The sequence below is a fragment of the Gymnogyps californianus genome, chromosome 2, assembly GCF_018139145.2.
Source record: "Gymnogyps californianus isolate 813 chromosome 2, ASM1813914v2, whole genome shotgun sequence".
In the NCBI taxonomy this organism is placed as follows: Eukaryota; Metazoa; Chordata; class Aves; order Accipitriformes; family Cathartidae; genus Gymnogyps; species Gymnogyps californianus.
In genome coordinates this window covers 4,635,572-4,656,911 of record NC_059472.1, presented here as the reverse complement: position 1 = coordinate 4,656,911, position 21,340 = coordinate 4,635,572, and the positions used below count along the sequence as shown (strand labels likewise).

General features: G+C 41.9%; 1 protein-coding gene across 5 annotated transcripts in view; it reads right to left on the bottom strand.

Annotated features, from left to right (window-relative positions):
- TRAPPC9 (trafficking protein particle complex subunit 9) overlaps positions 1-21,340 on the bottom strand; it is a 520,942-nt gene that overhangs the window by 442,355 nt on the left and 57,247 nt on the right. For all 5 annotated transcript variants that reach the window (XM_050890669.1, XM_050890668.1, XM_050890671.1 and 2 more), the window contains 2 exons: positions 21,182-21,327; positions 13,562-13,647 (listed from right to left, as the gene is read on the bottom strand). In XM_050890669.1, coding sequence (XP_050746626.1) covers positions 13,562-13,647; positions 21,182-21,327 — 232 coding nt within the window. The remainder of the gene's footprint in view (positions 1-13,561; positions 13,648-21,181; positions 21,328-21,340) is intronic.

Sequence of the window (21,340 nt, the reverse complement as noted above, 5' to 3'; positions counted from 1 at the left end):
TGATTTCTCTTCTACTGAAGATCTGAAGTCATCAAGATTATGATATACCCAAAAGCTATAAAATCCTTCGTTCTAGCAATTACTTCTCTGTAGACTTGACACTGTTGAGACAACACCTAATTCAAAGCTACCCTTGCTTTGTGGAAAGGCGCGTTAGACAACTCAATATCAATCCTTGATATTGCACAAAATTCAATTTCATCATTTCACTTGAGTTATAAGAAAATACTGCGTCAAACCCTCATTTCTACTGAATTTTATTTTTCCCCCAGTTTCACATGGAGAATTCAGCTGTCGGAAACAATCCACAAAAAAGTAAGTAAAAACTAATCCTGTCTTCCTATACATTCACCACCAAGTGTATCAGAGCACTGATGCTTTTTGATTCACACTTCACAAACGCAAGCTCAGTCACTACTTTTCCAATAGGTACATTTATGTAGCTGGGAGCTTAAAGAGGCCTTGTTTGCACTCTTGGTGAAATATTCCTTGCAATACTTCAGAATAAGGAGATCAAAATAATTATTGCAATAACTAGCCAATACAAACTAATTTTAGATATGATGAAACACAAATGGATTTCATGTGACTGAACGTGAATCCTTCCAGCGGGATTCACCCCACAGAAATGGGGTGAACATTCACACTTTAATACTGATTTATCCTCAGTCTTCATCATAATCATTCTGCTTTTCCTTTGGCTGAAACAAATCTTAGAACATAAACAAAAGGTGACCCCACACACACTCTGAAACTCACTTTTAAAACAGGTACAGAAAGCTTTCTAAGATTATTTCAGTCCCAAAAGCACTGAACTATTATTTCGCCAAATATTCAAATATATTTGAATTATTCAGGATTCACCTCAACTAAATACTTTCATCCAAGGACTTAAAGTCCTAAAAAATCAATGAAAAAAACCCCTCCAATGTCTTGTTTAGTATCAGCTATAGCAAATGTAAATAAACAGAATTGACAGGAACCCATAAATATTATCTAATCCATCTCCCCGCTCTGAAGCAGAGCCAACTCCACATTAACCATTCCCAGCATGTTTATCTAGGGAGTTTTGGAATTACCCTCAGTGGAAGTCTCTAAGAGGGGATTAGGTAACTTAATGCAGTGGTTAAACTGGCAAGCCTTTCTAGTTCAAACTTTCTCCTAACAAATACACTGAGCTTAACTTCCAACAATACACACCACTACTTTACCACTCCTATCTAACTCCCCAAATTAGCCCCTATATCAAATGCCTATAAACAGATACAAAACACTAAGAAATGACAACACCATTGCAAAACAATAGTCAGGTCACTTATCTTAAACATGGAAAGCTTCTCATTAAGACATGGTCCTAATTAGCCCAGTTTTCCTTGGTGCAAGGGGGAGATGGAAGCAATGCGTAAATAAAGCTGCTTCCTATGTTCTTCATAGAATCATACAATGGTTTGGGTTCGAAGGGACCTTAAAGATCATCTAGTTCCAACCCCCCTGCCATGGGCAGGGACACCTTCCACTAGACCAGCTTGCTCAAAGCCCCATCCAACCTGGCCTTGAACATTTCCAGGGAGGGGGCATCCACAGCCTCTCTGGGCAACCTGTTCCAGTGCCTCACCACCCTCACAGTGAAGAATTTCTTCCTTATAGCTAATCTAAATCTACCCTCTTTCAGTTTAAAGCCATTACCCCTTGTCCTATCACTACATGCCCTTGTAAAAAGTCCCTCTCCAGCTTTCTTGTAGGCCCCCTTTAGGTACTGGAAGGCCGCAATAAGGTCTCTCCAGAGCCTTCTCTTCTCCAGGCTGAACAACCTCAACTCTCTCAGCCTGTCTTCAGAGGAGAGGTGCTCCAGCCCTCTGATCATCTTCATGGCCCTCCTCTGGACTCACTCCAACAGGTCCATATCCTTCTTATGTTGGGGGCCCCACAGCTGAACACAGGACTCCAGGTGGGGTCTCATGAGAGTGGAGCAGAGGGGGAGAATCCCCTCCCTCGACCTGCTGGTCACACTTCTTTTGATGCAGCCCAGGATATGGTTGGCTTTCTGGGCTGCAAGTGCACATTGCTGGGTCATCTTGAGCATCTTGTCAACCAACGCCCCCAAGTCCTTCTCCTCAGAGCCGCTCTCAATCCATTCTGTGCCCAGCCTCTATTTGTCTCTAATCCTCTAATCTTGGGATTGCCCTGACCCGTGTGCAGGACCTTGCTCTTGGCCTTGTTGAACTTCATGAGGTTTGCATGAGCCCACCTCTCAAGCCTGTCAGGGTCCCTCTGGATGGCATCCCTTCCCTCCAGTGTGTCAGATACACCACACCGCTTGGTGTCGTTGGCAAACTTGCTGAGGGTGCTCTCAATCCCACTGTCCATGTCACTGACAAAGATGTTAAACAGCGCCGGTCCCAATACTGACCCCAGAGGAACACCACTCATCGCTGGTCTCCACTTGGACATTGAGCCATTGACCGCAACTCTTTGAGTGTGACCATCCAGCCAATTCCTTATCCACTGAGTGCTCCACCCGTCAAATCCGTGTCTCTCCAATTTAGGGACAAGGATGTCGTGCAGGACAGTGTCAAATGCTTTGCACAAGTCCGGGTAGATGACCTCAGTTGCTCTTTCCTTGTCCACCAACGCTGTAACCCCATTGTAGAAGGCCACCAAATTTGTCAAGCATGATTCACCCTTAGTGAAGCCATGTTGGCTGTCACCAGTCACCTCCTTATTTCCCATGTGCCTTAGCATAGTTTCCAGGAGGATCCACTCCATGATCTTGTTGGGCACAGAGGTGAGACTGACTGGCCTGTCGTTCCCTGGGTCTTCCTTTTTTCCATTTTTAAAAATGGGGGTTATGTTTCCCCTTTTCCAGTCAGTGGGAACTTCCCCGGACTGCCACGACTTCTCAAATATGATGGATAGTGGCTTCGCCACTTCATCTGCCAGTTCCCTCAGGTCCCGCGGATGCATCTCATCAAGCGCCATGGACTTGTGCACCTTCAGGTTCCTTAGATGGTCTCGAACCTGATCTTCTCCTACAGTGAGTGGTTCTTCATTCTCCCAGGCCCTGCCTTTGCCTTCTGTGTCTTTGGTGGTGTGGCTGGAGCACTCGCTGGTGAAGACCGAGGCAAAAAAGTCATTGACTACCTCAGCCTTCTCCATGTCTCAGGTAACCATGTCTCCCGTTTCCTTCCAGACAGGGCCCGCATATTCCCTAGTCTTCCTTTTATCACTGACGCACCTATAGAAGCTTTTCTTGTTGCCCTTGATGTCCCTGGTGAGATTTAATTCTCTCAGGGCTTTGGCTTTCCTAACCTGATCCCTGGCTGCTCGGATAATTTCTCTGTATTCCTTCCAGGCTACCTGTCCTTGCTTCCACCCTCTGTAGGCTTCCTTTTTGTGTTTGAGTTTGTCCAGGAGCTCCTTGTTCATCCATGCAGGCCTCCTGGCGTTTGTGCCTGACTTCCTCTTTGTTGGGATGCATTGCTCCTGAGCTTGGAGGAGGTGATCCTTGAATATTAACCAGCTTTCTTGGGCCCCTCTTCCCTCCAAGGCTTTATCCCATGGTACTCTACTAAGCAGATCCCTGAAGAGGCCAATGTCTGCTCTCCTGAAGTCCAGGGTATTGAGCTTGCTGTGCACCCTCCTCCCTGCCCTAAGGATCTTGGACTCCACCATTTCATGGTCACTGCAGCCAAGGCTGCCCTTGAGCTTCACATTCCCCACCAGCCCCTCCTTGTTAGTTAGAACAAGGTCCAGCATAGCACATCTCCTCGTTGGCTCCTCTATCACTTGGAGAAGGAAGCTATCATCAACACATTCCAGGAACCTCCTGGATTGCTTATGCCCTGCTGTGTTGTCCCTCCATGTGGCGGTTTAGGCCCAGCTGGCAACAAAGCACCACACAGCTGCTCGCTCACTCACTCCTCCCCCCCGGCAGCATGGGGAAGAGAAAATACAAGGAAAAGGCTCATGGCTCAACACAAGGACAGGGAGGGATCACTCACCAATTATGGTCACAGGCAAAAAACCAGACTCCACTTGGGGAAAAAAAGGAAATCAATTTAATTTGTTACCAATCAAATCAGAGTAGGATGATAAGAAATAGAACCATACCTTAAAAACACACCTTCCCCCCCCATCCCTCCCTTCTTCCCAGGCTCAGCTTTGCTCCCCATTCCCCTACCTCCTCCACCCCTACCAGTGCAGGGGGACGGGGAATGGGGGTTGTGGTCAGTTCGTCACATGCTGTTTCTGCCAACCCTTCCTCCTCGGGATGGGGCAGACTTCTCACACTCTTCCCCTGCTCCAGCGTGGGGTCCCTCTCACAGGGGTCAGCCCTCCACGAGCTTCTCCAATGCGAGTCCTTTCCATGCACTGCAGTCCTCCACAAAATGCTCCAGTGTGGGCTTTCCCATGAAGTCATGGCCTTCTCCGGGCCCAGCCATCTGCTCCAGCATGGGGTCCTCCACGGGCTGCAGGGGAATCTCTGTTCCGCCATTAACCTCCATGGGCTGCAGGGGGACAGCCTGCCCTCTCACCACGGGCTGCAGAGGAATCTCTGCTCCGGCGCACCTCCTCCTTCTCCTTCTTCACTGACCTCGGTGTCTGCATGGTTGTTTCTCTCACATCCCAGTCCTCTCTTCGCTGTAGCTCTTCTTCTTCTTCCTCCCTCAGAAGTCTTTTCCCCTTCTTAAATATGCTGTCACAGAGGCACTACCACTGTTGCTGATTGGCTCGGCCTTGGCCAGAGGCAGGCCCAAGTTGGAGCTGGGGAAGCTTCTAGCAGCTTCTCACAGGAGCCACCCCTCTAGCCCTTCCCCCGCTACACAAACCCAACACACTCCAACAGATATCCGGGTCGCTGAAGTCCCCCATGAGGACCACGGCTTGTGAATGTGAGGCTGCTCCTATCTGTTTATAGAGGGCCTCATCCACTCGGTCTTCCTGTTCGATTTCCTGTAGCAGACCCCCACTATAATGTCACCTGTCCCTGCCGCCCCTTTAATCCTGACCCATAAGCTCTCGGCCAGCTCCTCATCCATCCCCAGGCGGAGCTCCATGCACTCCAGCTGGTCATTGACATAGAGGGCAACACGTCCTCCTCGTCTCCCCTGCCTGTCCTTCCTAAAGAGCCTGTATCCTTCCATTCCAACACTCCAGTCATAGGAGCCATCCCATGTCTCTGCAATGCCAATGAGATCATAGCCCTGCAGGCACGTGTACGTCTCTAACTCCTCTTGTTTATTCCCCATGCTACATGTGTTTGCATTGAGGCATTTAAGTTGGGCCCCTGATGAAGCTGACTTACTGCCTGGAGTAGCTGGAATTCCTTTGTGCTGCTCTTCAGGTGCTCCCCTGCTGACCTGTGATCCCTCTCCAGGCTCTGGGCATCTATTGCTGGCACTGGCATCAAACTGGTAGGAGTGGGATGGATTGAGGTTCCCCTCCCCGGCAACTTCAGTTTAAAGCCCTCTTCACCAGCTTGGCAAGCCTATGACCAAGGATGCTCTTCCCCTTCTCTGACAGATGGACCCCGTCAGCCCCCAGTAGACCACATTTCTCAAAGCGAGTACCATGGTCTAAGTAGCCAAACCTCTGGCTGTGGCACCAATCCTGTAACCATTTGTTAATTTGCCAGATTCGACTGGTCCTTTCAAACCCCTTCCCTTTGACTGGGAGGACTGACGATAAAACTACCTGTGCTCCAGAGTCCCTCACCACCACTCCCAGGGCTCTGTAATTCTTCTTGATACTCCTAAGACTGCTCCTGGCTGTATCACTGGTGCCCACGTGAAACAACAGCAGCGGATAATAGTCAGTGGACTGTACGAGGCTTGGTAGTCTCTCGGTGACATCCCTGATACAAGCGCCCGGTAAGCAGCACACCTCTCTAGACCGCATCAGGTCGGCAAATGGGTGCCTCTGTACCTCTCAGAAGAGAGTCGCCTACTACTATCACTGTTGTGGTTTAACCCCAGCCGGCAGCTAAGCACCACGCAGCCGCTCGCTCACTGCCCCCCCACCCCTGGGATGGGGGAGAGAATCGGGAAAAAAAAAAACTCGTGAGTTGAGATAAAGACAGTTTAATAGGACAGAAAGGAATGAAAAACAATGATAATGATAATAATAATATGACAATAGTAATACTAAAAGAATTAAACTATACAAAGCAAGTGGTGCACAATGCAATTGCTCACCACTCATTGACCGATGCCCAGTTAGTTCCCGAGCCGCGATCCCCCCTCCCAGTTAACTCCCCCCAGTTTATATACTGGGCATGATGTCATATGGTATGGAATAGCTCTTTGGCCAGTTTGGGTCAGCTGTCCTGATGGTGTCCCCTCCCAGCTTCTTGTGCCCCTCCAGCCTTCTTGCTGGCCGGGCACGAGAAGCTGAAAAATCCTTGACTTAGTATAAACACTACTTACCAACAACTAAAAACATCAGTGTGTTATCAACATTCTTTTCCTACTAAATCCAAAACACAGCACTGTTCCAGCTACTAGGAAGAAAATTAACTCTGTCCTAGCTGAAACCAGGACAATCACCCATCACCTTTTCTTAGTTGCACTGGTTTTTATATGGGGAGCAGATCGGGCTGCCTTACTCAGCTCCAGCGTGTCTCCTGATGTGATAGGTCTTTCCTGTTCAGTCTGCAGAGCAGTGAAGCGGTTCTGCAAGGGCACCTCAGGCTTCGGGGGAAATCTATTCCTCCTGCAGGTCCTTGCCGTTGCAAGCTTCCATTCTTCTGCATTATTGCCCCCCTCCCTTCTGTGTGTGCCGGTGGGGGAGTTTTTGGCTGTTTGCCCATGGGCTGTGGGTCCACTGCAGACTGCGCTTGGAACCAGCTACCTAACTCCTCCTCAGCCTCCCTGATGCTACGCAGCCTTCTCACCGCCTCCTGCAGCTCAGCCACCTGCTGCAGGAGCTCCTCCACCTGGGCACACCTTTTGCAGGCAGGTCTACTGCCTGTCCCTGTTCTTACTCCCCTACTTCACATTTTTAATCAAGCTGGATGTCATTTACACATTCATTTCACTTCTTTGCAGTATAACCAGTCTTGTGCTTTTATTTAATATGAATTAGTCCCCCATCCCAGCAATTAAGACATCCTCCACTATCAAGATGGACTGAAGGGGTGCATGGGAAGACGTTTCCCTAAAAGCCTTTTAGGGTCCTGTAAAGGAAAAAATAACCTCAAGGGGGACCATAAACCAGGACAGCCCCAAGAAATGCAACTAAAGTAGCCATGCGCGCACATATACAGGCTGCCATACAACCCCAAAGTTGCCAGTCAAAACCTCACCGCCCAGCTAAAGTTTTGATCCATGACACCTATGAGCTCCCTCGTTGCAGGGAATTAAGGCTTGGAATGGATCAGAGCCAAGTAACCCTGGAGAAACTAAAGATCACAACCATGAAGGGAAAAAAAAACAGGGAAATGAACTGAGAAAAATTAAATAAATCAATGATAATATTTCTAAAGGCTAATGGTCAAGGCTCAGGAAAAGCAATGACGACAACCCAGCTGTCAGAGAAAGCATCTTCCTCGCCGAAGGATTTAAACTGAGTACGTTAACAGCAGACAAAATCCAGATAAAAATCAAGATAGACACAGTAATAGACAAAACAGCACATGAATGCATCTGGGGTACAATCACCCAAAATATGCATGTGGTTATGGACAAGAAGGAAGAGTTACTATTAAGAGAAACTGCTAGTACTAAAATGGTTTAATAACAGTAGAGAAGAAAAAAAATTGCTATATACAGTGTACATTGTTCCCTAACCCCTGAAATTGTATCAAAATCACACCCTTGGATCATGCTGATCACAAATACAGCATGTTGATCACAGATAACTGCTAAAGCAAAGGAAGTCCTCAGCACAATGTATTTTTCTTATAATGCATTAAGAATGCACTCTCGGTCTATTCTTTAACAACAAAAACCATGAAAATGAAGAGCTCTTCTAGAGAACAAACACAATGCAAATGCCAAAACACCTGCACTAAGCACATACTATGCCTGGACTAGAAATTAAAGAGTCTCAAGTGTATTATCACACAAAGGAGAACACAGCATTCATTCCTCTCATTAAGAGAGTTTTACTATTCAGTAAAACGTCAAGTTTTTAAAAGTAAAAACGTTAAGAAAGAATAAAAACTCTTCAAAATGGAAAAAAAACCCAATATAAACGTCAACTAGGCTTCAGAGTTCCAGACACAAACTGAAATCAAGATACTTACCTTTAAAACTTAACCCACACAAATAAGTTTTAAAAGACAATGACATATCTAGAATGTCTGAAAGACATTTTCAATATCGCTATTTGCTGGATAGCAGAATTTAGCAATATTTGCCCAACATTGCCCTCTGGTGCCTAAAAATTTTTTAGATTAACAATGACAATCAAATCAAGGCTGAAGTACTGTCATATCCTTTACCTAAACATATCAGACACAAAAAAAAAAAAAAAAAAAAGGAAATAAGCATTAGATTTCTTTTCCCTAGAGTCTTATACCTTATTTCAAGTAATAATATTTAGTAATCATTTAGTAATCATTGTTCTTTCTGACCTTACAGGAAAAGTTTACCCATATACAAGGCTTCCTCCAGGGAATGTATGAATCACACACAAAAAAACCCCAATTTTACATTTCCTTGTATCCTTATAAAACAATTTAAATTGTCTTAGGGTGAATATATGCATGCTATTATCACAGCATGTCTTTCAATCACTTGAAACCTCGATTTAGTTTTAGAGAAACAAAACAGCTTGTATGTAAATGGGGGATTTGGGGATGCTGTTGAAACAACATGAGTATGTAACTGCTTTTTTTAGGCTTTATTTACCAATCCTGAAATGCAATCATTCTTTTTTTAAAGTAACATTGCCTTCCAAGTTAATTTTCACACTGAACATACTTTATACAATGTTGTCAAATACTTTACACAAAAATTGTCAAATATTTATTTAAAAGGAAATTTTCCCTACTATTTCTAATAAAGTTATTTTAGGCAGACCTAGAAAACACCAAACACAACCATTTCTATCCTTCTCTCCCCTCACCTTTTTTGTGTACATTCTTGCCCAATATAGCTTCAATCAAATGTAGTGTATCAGTAAGTAAATATTCTCTCAAGATGGCAGAAACAGTACAAAGATGTGAACTCACTAAAGAGCAGATCATGGAAACAATTTAAATGATCGTAAGCTAAGTTATGGGACTGATTATACATAAAGATTTATCAAAATTTTAGATGGTATTTTTAAACATCAACATAGAACTCTTGGCTAATAGTATAGTTTTGAAGTTTACAAAAAAAATGTAACAGCCATTCTTATAGCATCATTAATCAAAATACCACACTTAAATTGCCTTCAAATAAATGCATGCTCCAAACAGAAGGAGAACTACCAAACAAAGACTTTCTTCTTGAACAATGACTTAATACTATAAATTACATTATCCCCGTGTTTTCAGGCAGTATTTTTTAGTTTCTCGATATTAATTTATTAAATACAGTTCACACTGCTCTCTATATATTGTAGCCTTCTTAGAACCATGGCTATATTTTCTACAATAAGTGCATAAAAAATGCTTTCACTCAATAAATAACTGCCTCAAAATTTCTCAGTTGGGTTTTTTTTTTTTTGCCTTTAATATGAAACTTGAGAAACCAAGAGGAAAAAGTAGTTAAAATCTTAGAGGACTTAACACACTTTGCAGTGCATCTTCACATGCATTTTATTTTAATAGTAGATCTCACTAGGCTGTACCGTGATTTACTGTTTTAAACATTTGTCCTAAGATACAAAACAAATCCAACAGAGATTTCCCAGAATTTTTTAATTTTTTCTGAAGGCCTGAAATCTGAAGGTCATTTTTTTCTGGACAGAAATAAAGGCTTAGTAACTGCAAAAGAGACAGAGGCTACCACTCACATACCTGAACAAGTCTATACAGAAATCAATATTCCTGGGAGAAAAAGTAAAGTGGTATATACACTTATTTACAGCTGAACATCACATCTCCTGTTAACTTGGGCTCCACCACCAGGATAGCAAAAATATTCTGTCTAATCCATTGCAGTCAAAGCTAGTCAGGCTCATTTTTGTCTCTCTCACTCTGTTGATTTAAGGTACCTGCTAAGTTTTATTAAACCACTTCCTCTGATCACCCCTATGACCTCTCCTACTTTGCTTTATTGACTAAAATACACAGTTGTTGGACCTAATCACTTCCATATTCCATGATTAAACATTTTAATTTGTCATTTTACAAGCACTATTGCACCTTTCAATGGATCAGCCTTCTAACTGTATGGACAAAACAAAAACATGAAATAGAAAAAGACAGAAAAGTAATACTGAAATGGGGCACACATAAAGAATAGGTATCTAAATAGAGTTCCAAATCATGAACATGCATGACAGGGAATAAACAGCAAGAACAACAGAGATGGGCAGAGAGCTTTGAGAGCAATAAAATAAAACAACAAAAAAAATCAACTTTTCAGTCAGTACAGGGCTTATCATCTGAGCAACACTGATCAAAGTCTTGTGTCCACAGTCTCATGTCAAGTCTAAAAATTCAATTTCTTTTACTTAAGCATACCTCAATTAAACTACATGTACTTAGCATTAATACTTCAAATAATGAAAAAAGCTAGACAAGCCTTTCAATGGGAAATCGTTCTCCTTAACAACTTGTGCTCAATACTAAGTTGTTTACCATCACAACTTTCAGCTATAACAAACAGGAAGACACATCAGGAAAAGTATCACGATAAAAGTTTGGATCGACGCTTCCAGCGTTCATTTAACATGAAACGAGTAAGCTAACAGAACAACAAATCATAAATTGTACGATGAGGGAAACAGGAAAATTAGAAAAAAGGAATAAGACTATAGATTTCAGGACAGTTACATGTTGATGAATGATGAACCACAAAAAGGGTAAAGAACAAAGGAAATCAAGCAATGGAGAACTCAAAGAAGAACTGCCAGTCATTGAAAACAAGCTTGAACGAGTAGTCATACTGCAAAGGTAAGGTGCTGAGTCAGACAGAAGGAAAGAAGTTGTGGGACAAAAGCTGAAACTGCCACTAAGTGACAGAAAAGGATACGCATGCTATGAAAATGATTCTATGAGACTAAATAATATGAAAGAATGTGATACATGATGAGAAATGAGACAACAAGGGGGCATGGAGACTGCAGGCATGATTACATGTTAATAATAAACTAAAACATTTTAAAATATTAAACAACACTTTGAATTATTAAAATAAAAACAAAATAGTTTATTCTTGTGATAAAGTAACAGCTATTCCTACATTCTAGAAAGCTCACGGATGAGACTGGAAAATCAGAACAATTTAGGCTGGAAGGAAATGCTAGAGGTCCTCTTGCGCAGCCCACTGCTCAAAACAGGGCCAACTTTTATGGTAGTTTAGATTTCTCACTGTCCTATACACTCAAGTTTTGAAGATTTCTAAAGATGGAGAGCCCACGTTCTCTCTGGGCAACCAGTTCCAGTGTATGATCACCCTCATGATTGGAAAAAGGGAATTCTTTTATTAGGAAAGTTTTCCATTGCTGCAACATGTTCACTGACTCTCACCCTTATGCTGGGCACCTCTGGGAAGAGTCTGGCTCTTCCCACTGCACCTTCCTATTTTGGGATTGAGGAAAGCAATAGGAATTACCCCAGTATTCTTCTCTTCTACTAACTGAACAGATGCAGCTCTTTGAACCTGTCCTCATCTGTCATATGCTCAGGTCTGCCAATCATCTTGGTAATACTGCTGGACTGATACCAGTTTGTCAATATTTCTATTGTACGGGGAGCTCAAAACTGGCCTTAGTTCTAAAGACATTGTCTCTCAAATGCCAAATCGAGGGGAATAATTACGTTCCTCAACTTGCTGGCTACAGTCTTGATACCACAGACAAATCAAGCAAAATCAACTAATTTCTACCAATGAGATGACATCAGCACACAGCAGAATTTCTCAAATTTATGGAGCACTGACTAAAGAATTACGTTAATCACTTCGATTATTTGTATCTAGTTTGCATGCCTGCTTCCTCTTATGCTTACCAATGAAACTGAAATTCAGTATTAATTCAAAGATAGAACTTTATCATGCTAACAGTAAAAAGAAGTATTCACGCTACTACCATTAAGTTGCTCAGGGAACGGATGGAGTGCACACCTATGCAAATAACTGTATTCTGAGTTCTTAAGTGTATGTAAGCACTTGTAAGAAATTTCCTCATTAAGAAATTAAGAAATTATCCAAACCCAGTTTTTTCAATATATAATTACATCATTACTTACACAATACAAATGAGACTATAAATCAAAATGTTCTTAAATAAATTCCTATATAGAGTCCTTTCTGATGCACAGCCTTACAACTACTTTTTCTATTCATTCCTAACAATTTGGAATACTTCTGTGAGGGTTAGAGAAAATGGTGCTGAAGAAACCAGTGTGTTAGCTTCCAAGAATGAATTTTATTATGCTATAAGCACAATCTTTGGGCATATTCATTTCCTGTGGAAAAACACGTTATTATATGTGGCATATTATCAGTAATTTAGGTCAAATTGTTTGATTAACCACTGCAGTAGACCTATCAATAAAAAAACCAAACAAAAATCCTGAGCAAATAAATATATGCTGATTCACTTGGCCTAACAGAACAATGGGCTCTAAGAGGAGGGATTTATTTTTTTAAAGCAATATTAAAGGTAAAAATATTTAACAAAAAGGACAACACTGGATTAGGACTGAGTGGAAATTAAGTTGGCTTGGTAGTTAGAGGACTTTTAACCTTTAAATGGATATCAATTTAAAAAATAAATCCTGTTAGTTGGCATAAAGAGGGGAAAAAAACCCCAATTTACTTTGTTTCAGGATACACTGCAAGCAGTTGACTGAAGTAGTAGAGGGCTTGGGCTTATCCTTCTAACCTTACATGCTTCTCTGGTATTTTAGCCTTTTTTTCCTCCCTCCTGACCATTTTACCTTACAGTGTTTTCAAATAACATATATCATTGGGAACAGCAGATCCACGAGATGAGGCTTCTATTAACAAACAAAAGCTTCTCAGAATTAACTATTTTAATTCCTCAGATTTTTAAAAATATGGTCAAAATAGGAATTTGAAAAGCTAGGATGAGCGCAGATTTTTAAATTAAAGTAACAAGTATATACTAATTATTAGGTTTCCGGATATAATCATTACTTGAAAACCAGTATATGTAAATTATGTAGCATGAGTTCTAGTCAATGCAGAAAAGGTACAGAATTGATTTACGGGTCAGTAACGGTAAAGCATTTAAACACTCAGAGGCAGAGATTTTCATTTCAATACCTCATCACCAACAAATATGAGAAAATTGACAGTACTGCACTGTTAAACTGAGGTTATACTGGGTTAAATGACTTTTTTAAAACTATTTGATTTACAGAAAACCTTATTTGAAAGTCCAAATTGGAATTTTTTCAGAAAAATAATAGAAAGAGCAGATTTAGAGAGATACATACCATGTTTTCTACTCGGAGCTCAAAAGGCATAGGGTTGTACACCATCAACTGAACTTCACATACATCTCCCTGGACCCACTGGAAGTCTACATGAAATGATTATAGAATTAATGCAGGAATTACCTGATCATAGTGTTATAAAAAAGTAGCATCAGCTGAGCTGTCAGATTGCTATATTATCTTAATGTTCTAAATTAACATCTCTTTTATTATCTTCACAGCCCAAGTCCTATTGAAGTGCATTATGGGACACAAGCTATAAATCCCAGGCAAAGCAACGGGTTACAGGACCAGAAGCATTCATTAATACAGTACTAGTGCTCCAAAGACCCAACATTACATAAGCAAAATTAACTCAGGCATCAATTCAAAACAGTATTTAAACACAACCTTAATGTTAAACACTTAAAGGCTTACATACTTGGAGTTCGGTACACAGTACACAGCGCCTTGGATATTTAAGACTCAGATAAGAAGCAACCAGATAAGGAATGAACACAACAGGAAGAAGGAAAATAAAAATAATGGAAACAAGTCTTCATATAGACACAGCTGATGATATATAGTAAATAAACGATCATTCTAAATTAAGAAGGAAACAACTGTTCACCAGCAAGACGCCACCTCAGTTTCCTCCTACTAATTTTCTTTGGGAAACAGTAAGTAGTTTGGGAGATGCTGTGGGAGGGGAAGATAATACTAGGATCTATATATACAGACTTTTTTGAGGTTCACAAAATGGAGACTTAAGCAATAACACAAATTATTAAGTAACTTGTGAAAATACTTAGGAAAGACAATGAACAAAAATAGGTCAGGTAATACGATGTACTTTCGGTTTATATCTCACTACAAGAGACAGAGGTTCAACTTTAAAGACACTTCACCCTGCCAAGTTTAAAATCTGGGGATTTTTTTAATTTAAGGAGGTGAGAAGTTTATGGAAGTGAGGTCAGCAGCAGAGACCCAAGTTCTGAGCAACTGTTCAATGCAGAAAGATTATTTTACATCAGCACTTCATAATCTTTTCAGCCCACAAGATCCTGTCTACCTCCCAAATTTCTCACAGTTAACCACATGTACCTTACATTTAGATTTAAAACTGAATCTGACAAGATCCTCCACACAAGCTGAGGACCTGCAGTCCAAGTAAACAAAAGGTGGTTTAACTATATGTGTTAAATAAATCATGAATATAAGCTAATCTATAACATAAATAGATTAACTTTTACTAGTTTACTCAATAATTTTAACATATGTTACTAACACTTACTAGGATATTAAAAAGTGTCTGGTAAAAAACCAGGATTATTAATATCAAGACTGCAATTCACAGCTGAAACCATCTGTACTCTAATTGTACATTCACAATCATTTAGTATCTGATTACATTTTGCAAGCAATATTAGAGAGCTCAAGGGAGATGTACTTAATGCAAATGTTTAACTCCAATTAATGCTGCTGGAAATTAAAAACATGCATTCAGAGATATTAACAGGTTATATTACTATGAAACCTGAAAAACAAAACTGTTGATTAAAACAAAACGTTCAAAAGCAGAGTTGTATGAGAAGTTCTATAAATTTCTTTTTATTTAATTGCTTATTAGTGTCCACAATGTCTTATACATTCTGCAGTCCCCAAAAGAATCAGTTGCTCCTCTGAAAAGGTATTGTGCAGAGAGCTTCAAAGGTATCTAAGCACTGAAGCCCCATTATGGTTAACTATATCAACATACACACTATATTAAAGTAAGCACTTCAGTCCTTCTAAATTAATTTCCACATTATAAGAACTACCACAAGATTGGAACATCTTTTCTGAAAATGCTTTTAATGCAACCACGTAAAAATTGATTCTGAAAAAGTCAGTGACCAGAAAAACATGTTGCAAACTCTTGATTTCATCTAAGTATTACTCTAAACAAACACAAACCATTGATTTGTCTGATGCTTTAATCTGTCTTTCCTTCCAAAAGGGAAGGATTCTAGGCTCCTTTCTTAATTTTTACACATATGATCCCTCCCTCAGTGTAGAATACTCCCTGAACTACCTCCTTACAATAGTACTGGAACCGCGGGAAGTCGACGCTGGCAGCGCAGGCAAGCAAGCGGCAGCGCAGGCAAGCAAGCAAGCGGCAGCGCAGGCAAGCAAGCAAGCGGCAGCGCAGGCAAGCAAGCAAGCGGCAGCGCAGGCAAGCAAGCAAGCGGCAGCGCAGGCAAGCAAGCAAGCGGCAGCGCGCTGCCGCGTGCTGAAAGGACTGCGAGGCTTGCGAGGTCCCCGCCGGGTGTCTGAGGGGTTTCTGGGCCCACCGCACCCTTGGGCTGTGTGTGGGGAGGCACCGGCCGGCAGGGCGGCAGGTCTCACCACAGGAGAGCGGCGGGCGAGAGCTCGGCCGTGCCGGCTGTCCCCGCGGCCGGGTAAAAGCGCGGGAAGCCGCATCTAACCGGCCCCTGCGCAGCGCCAGCCACCAGCAGCGCCGCGAACAGGGCGTGCAAACAGGAGCGGCGACTGAGGGGAGCGGTGCCAGCAGTTCGCGCGGGAAGGGCTGCGCACTCTGCCGCTGCTTGCTCTGCTTCTCCTCAGGCTTAGGCTGCTGCCCCGACTATCACCGCAGCTAGCTGGTGGCTGCGCAAGCCTACCCAGCACCTTGAGGTCTCCAGGGAATTAGAAGGGCTGATTAGGGTGTGCTTTGAGGTCGGCGGAAGCATGGTGGTAGAGACCAGGCAAGGGCTGTGCTCTGCAGCAAACAGGTACCAGCTACCTTGCCAGGCAAGCCTGGGATGAGTGGAGGCAGCCACCCAGAGCTTGCTCTCAGGGCAGCTGCTCTCCAGGTGGAGGGCTGCAAAGACTGCACCCCTGCCTCCTGGGTGGAGGAGGGTGGAAGCTGCACCTGGGCAAGGTGTGCTCTGGTGGGGTCACTCAGGCAGTGGGTGGAGGAGCTGCAGGAGGAAGTTAGCAGGTTATGCTGTATTAGGGAGGATGAACAAGAAATAGAATATTATTTGAGACTTATCAAGAAGAAATACTAGGGCCCTACGGCACTGACCTCCAGAGACTACCGGACAAAGAGCTTCAACAGCAAACTGATAGCACCTTGGAGCAGGAGGCGCCATGGTCTCTTATGACCCACAGGAACAGGATACCACTACACTCCCCTTCCTTTTATGTACCAACCAGCAACAGATAGGAAGCCTTGGCAGAGGACAGAAACCATGAGCAAGATTCACGGGGAAAAGCTGCACCAGCAGCACATAGTAAAAGCTGCAAAAGGACATGGCGAGTGGTAGTAGTGGGTGACTCCCTGCTGAAAGGCACTGAGGCACCCATGTGCCGGCCTGGTGTGCAGTCAAGGGAGGTTTGCTGCTTGCCGGGAGCCAAGATCTGGGATGTCAGAGGGAGACGACTGCCACAGCTGGTTAAAAGCACAGACTACTGTCCCCTACTTCTTTTCCCTGTGGGCACCAATGACATGGTAAAGCAAAACCTGGGCAAGATCAAGCAGGACTTCAGAGCCCTGGGGGCACAAGTGAAAGGAAGTGAGAGATGCACAAGTGATTTTCTTCTCTGTCTTGCTAGTCATAAGGGTGCAGGTAGAGGTCAATACCTCATGCAGATCAATACTTGGCTTCATGGCTGTTGTTGTCACTAGGGTTTGGTTTCAATGATCATGGGAAGTCCTTCAACGAATACAACCTATTGGGGAGAGACAGGATCCACCTTCCTAGAAGGGGCAGGAGAATCTTCACTAGCAGATCAGCTGACTTGCCAATCTTGCTTTAAACTAACAAACTTGGGGGGGTAATGTCCAAAGCTGTGACAAGTGCAAGGTCTTGCATCTCGGATGACATAACCAAAGAGCCCAGTACAGGCCAGGACCTCTGTATGGCTGGGGAGCAACCTTGCTGAAAGGGACCTGGGGGTCCTGGCAGATAACAAGCTGAACAGGAGTCAGCAGTGCGCCGCTGCAGCAACGAAGGCAAATTGGATCCTGGGCTGCATCCACAGGGGCATTGCCAGCAGAAACAGAGACATGATCATCCCGCTCTACTCAGCCCTTGTCAGGCCCCACCTGGAGTACTGTGTCCAGTTCTGGTCCCCACAGTTCAAGAAAGACAGGGACAAACTGGAGAGGATCCAAAGGAGTGCCACAAAGATGATCAAAGGGCTGGAGAACCTTCCTGATGAGGAAGGAAAGACTGAAGGATTCAGGTCTTTTCTCCCTGGAGAAGAGAAGGCTCAGGGGGGATCTCATCACAGTATTCCAGTACTTAAAAGGCAGCTACAAAGAGGACAGAGGCTCTCTTTTCACAAGGAGCCACATGGAGAAGGCAAGGGGCAATGGGTACAAGTTGCAGTGGGAGAGGTTTCATTGCAATATAAGAAAAAAATTTTTTACAGTGAGAACAATCATTCACTGGAACAACCTCCCCAGGGACATGGTGGAGTCCACATCATTGGAGCTTTCCAAGAGGCGACTGGACAGGGTGCTACATGATCTTATCTAGGCTCCCTTTCCCATGAAATGTTGGGCCAGAGGATCTTTCAAGGTCCCCTCCAACCTGGGCTGTTCTATGATTCTATGATTTATTTGCCAGGGTGGGGGGGGCTGGGGGGGTGGGTGTGTCTTCTCATTCCCACAGGAAAATATGACTAGTCCCTACCACCACCAGAAAGACACTCCCGCTTCTAGAGATCTCACTAGCTGCCTCTGGTTTCCTTTCCAGAAGGTCTAGCTACCCCATGTAAAAGACGCCAGGGCAATGCTACAGAATTGCTTCCTTGGGAGAAAAGCTTTTGAAAGGATAGGTAAAAATCAGGTTATATGGTCCTAGGTAAAGAGGTATATTTGTGTCATCTGATATAGATATGACATTAGTTGCCAGATTTACTAATGGAACTATATTACACATTCTTGCTGCTTTAGACTATCAGCACTTTAAAACAAAAAAACCACTTTATGTCAAAAATCAGTAGGTTTATTTCTTATGACTAGTGTACTATTAAAGCAATTTAGCTAGAATATAATTATCCCATTTATTGTTTCCAATCAGAAAAGCTTATCAAGCTGAAAGCTGAAAACATTTCCTCAAGACTTCCTAAAGGGTTTTGTTTCCTTTTGGTTTGTCAGCAGTACTTGTTTTCCTTTGCTGTAAAAATAATTTAACCAAAATATGGATTACGTATTTCCATGTAAGAAAAACACCATTCATTTGTTATTGTTGTTGGTTTTAATTAAAGTTAAATACATGTCATTAAAATATTCTCATTAGTTTCGAAGTTTATTAAATTTCTCAGCTTCTTTCAAAGGAAGTATCTGATTTTATTTTGTATATTCTTTTGTTTGCAAAACTTTGAATGAAACATTAGAGGCTTTTAAAGTGAACGCACTGTGTATGTACTTCAAAAGACAAATGCTTTACAGGATCACAAGCAGTTCAGACATCTCCTTAGGCTAAATAAAAACCTAAAACGAGAAACTGCCCTGTATAATATAAAACTCCTACGGTACACACAGCACATGAACAAATCCTAACTTGAACTGTTTCAAAAAATGCAGGTTCCTTTTGTATCCATTAAGGAACAAGAATACTGCATAATACAGCTGTTTGACAAGATTAGCAATAAGGTTTTATTTAAATGAAAAAAACATGACAAGGTATACCTAAGAGATTAAATGTTGAAAATTTAATTGTGATCAATTTTTAAACAAATTATTAAGAGAAATAATATAAACTATTTTCCAAGGAAATATTTCTTTAATGAGAAAGCACTTTAAGGTGTTCCCACACATCGACATTTTTAAAATTTCTTATCCTTCTTATCCTTTTTTTAATTTCTTATCCTTTATCTTTTGAAATCAAAGTAGTACTGCAGCAAAGTAGCACTAAGCCACGTCCATCCAAACTGCCAGATAATAATCCATACCTCTGCATATCTCCTAATTCCTCATGTTTCAACTATTTATTGAAAACACACATCATCATAAAACAAATTAGAAAATGTGCATGTTCTTTTCAAGGTGAGGGATATCATCCTAATCATAATCTGAGGTCCACAGCACAGGCAGGTTAAGTCCAACATCTAACCTAGAAGATTGTGTGGAAGAAGCCTGCGGCCCCACATGTTAGAACAAAGAAACCATACAAAGAGATTCTGTGAGTACTGGCTCTGCAGGCCAGGCACAATGCAGACGAACAAGCCAAGTGGTTGCTACACTGCTGGAGAAAATTAATTTTAAAAGTAGATGAAAGAGGACTGTTGGAAGGGTAAAGAAAGGAGAGAGACAAAGCAGGAGGAGTCCCAGCAAGCAATGCAATACACTATGATACAAATACACTACCACTAACAAGAGAAACAGAGAATATGGGAATCAGAAAGCATTCCCCATCTCTCTCATATGCATTCATGCTTGAAAGGGGCAGGGAGCAGGGGACAGAAAATGGAGTTCAGGTGCAGAGGAGTGCACACACTTATCCTACTCAAAAGTTTCTGCCCTAACTTGTTCCTGAACTACCTATTTGAAGAATTAGTTGGAGCCACTACTGACGATGACCCACTAAATGTTTAGTATTTTACAATTCAAAACATGATACAGAAAATCTAAGAAATGCTGATGACATTTCAAAGTACTGTTTTTCTGCTTTTTTTTGGTGATTACATGGTATAAAAAACAGTAACATAAGGAGCCAAATTAAGATAAACAACATTCTGCAAATTTCTCTATTCAAGTTTTTACAATCAGTTCTACTCCAGTCACACAAGTCCTTTTTGTGCAGACACTAATGCTTATGTTAAAAACTATCATGAATGTGATACGCACAAAAGCAACAAAAAAGACTACCAATATTTGTAACTTAATCCATTTGTAACTTGTAATCTATTTCCAATGCCACAATTACTGCACTGAAGAACTTTATAATACATGAAATAATCCTCTAGCAGAAAATGACTAGTATTCCAAACGTTGTTCGTAAGGCTTTTTTGATTTTTGCTGAACTGTCTTTAAGAAAAACTGATTAATCAGACAGTTAATCATTCTGAGTTTAAGTTAAATCGTAATAGGATATCAACTAGATGCATTTTTTTCTCCTGAAAGAGATAAACTGAAAACCAATTTTAAAATCCCAATGTTCTAACATTGGGATTCTACGGGTGATGAACTACCACAGTCCAGTTTCCTATGGGTTTGCATCTTTTGTCCAAGAAACTGCAGCTCATTCATCCTAATTTCTTCGTGCTCATGATGATACCCTTATCAGAAAAGGGGAAAACTCAACAGTGCATCTAGCTCAGGGCACCATACATGATAACTGGCTAAGCTGGCTGCTGCCAAACAGAATGTGTCAGAAATAAGTTTTCCCTGATTTCTCTTTTGTTTGAGAAGGAAATAAAACTAGTTTATCTCCTCTGAAAATCAGTTTTATCATCTATGAGACTTATTCCTCTTTTGAATTGGAAACTGTCCCACGGAAAACAAAGCTTTGCTCCTTCAGAACTTCAGGCTAAAAAGCTGATTATTTCCAATACAGGAAAGTAATGTTCAGGTTTGCTTTCATTGACCAAGAAAGATTTTCTAATTTAACAAAAACAACAGAAAATACTGCAAAATATTCTTACCTATTTTCTTGTTTCGTTCTTCCCCACGACTGTGTGCAATAATTGGAGAATATATGAAGGGGCTTTTGGTTGACACATTCTGACCAAGTAGACTTTTCATTTTGTGAGGTCGGAGACTAGTCGGGAGGTTCAAGAGCTTCACAGATCTGTTGAGTAAAA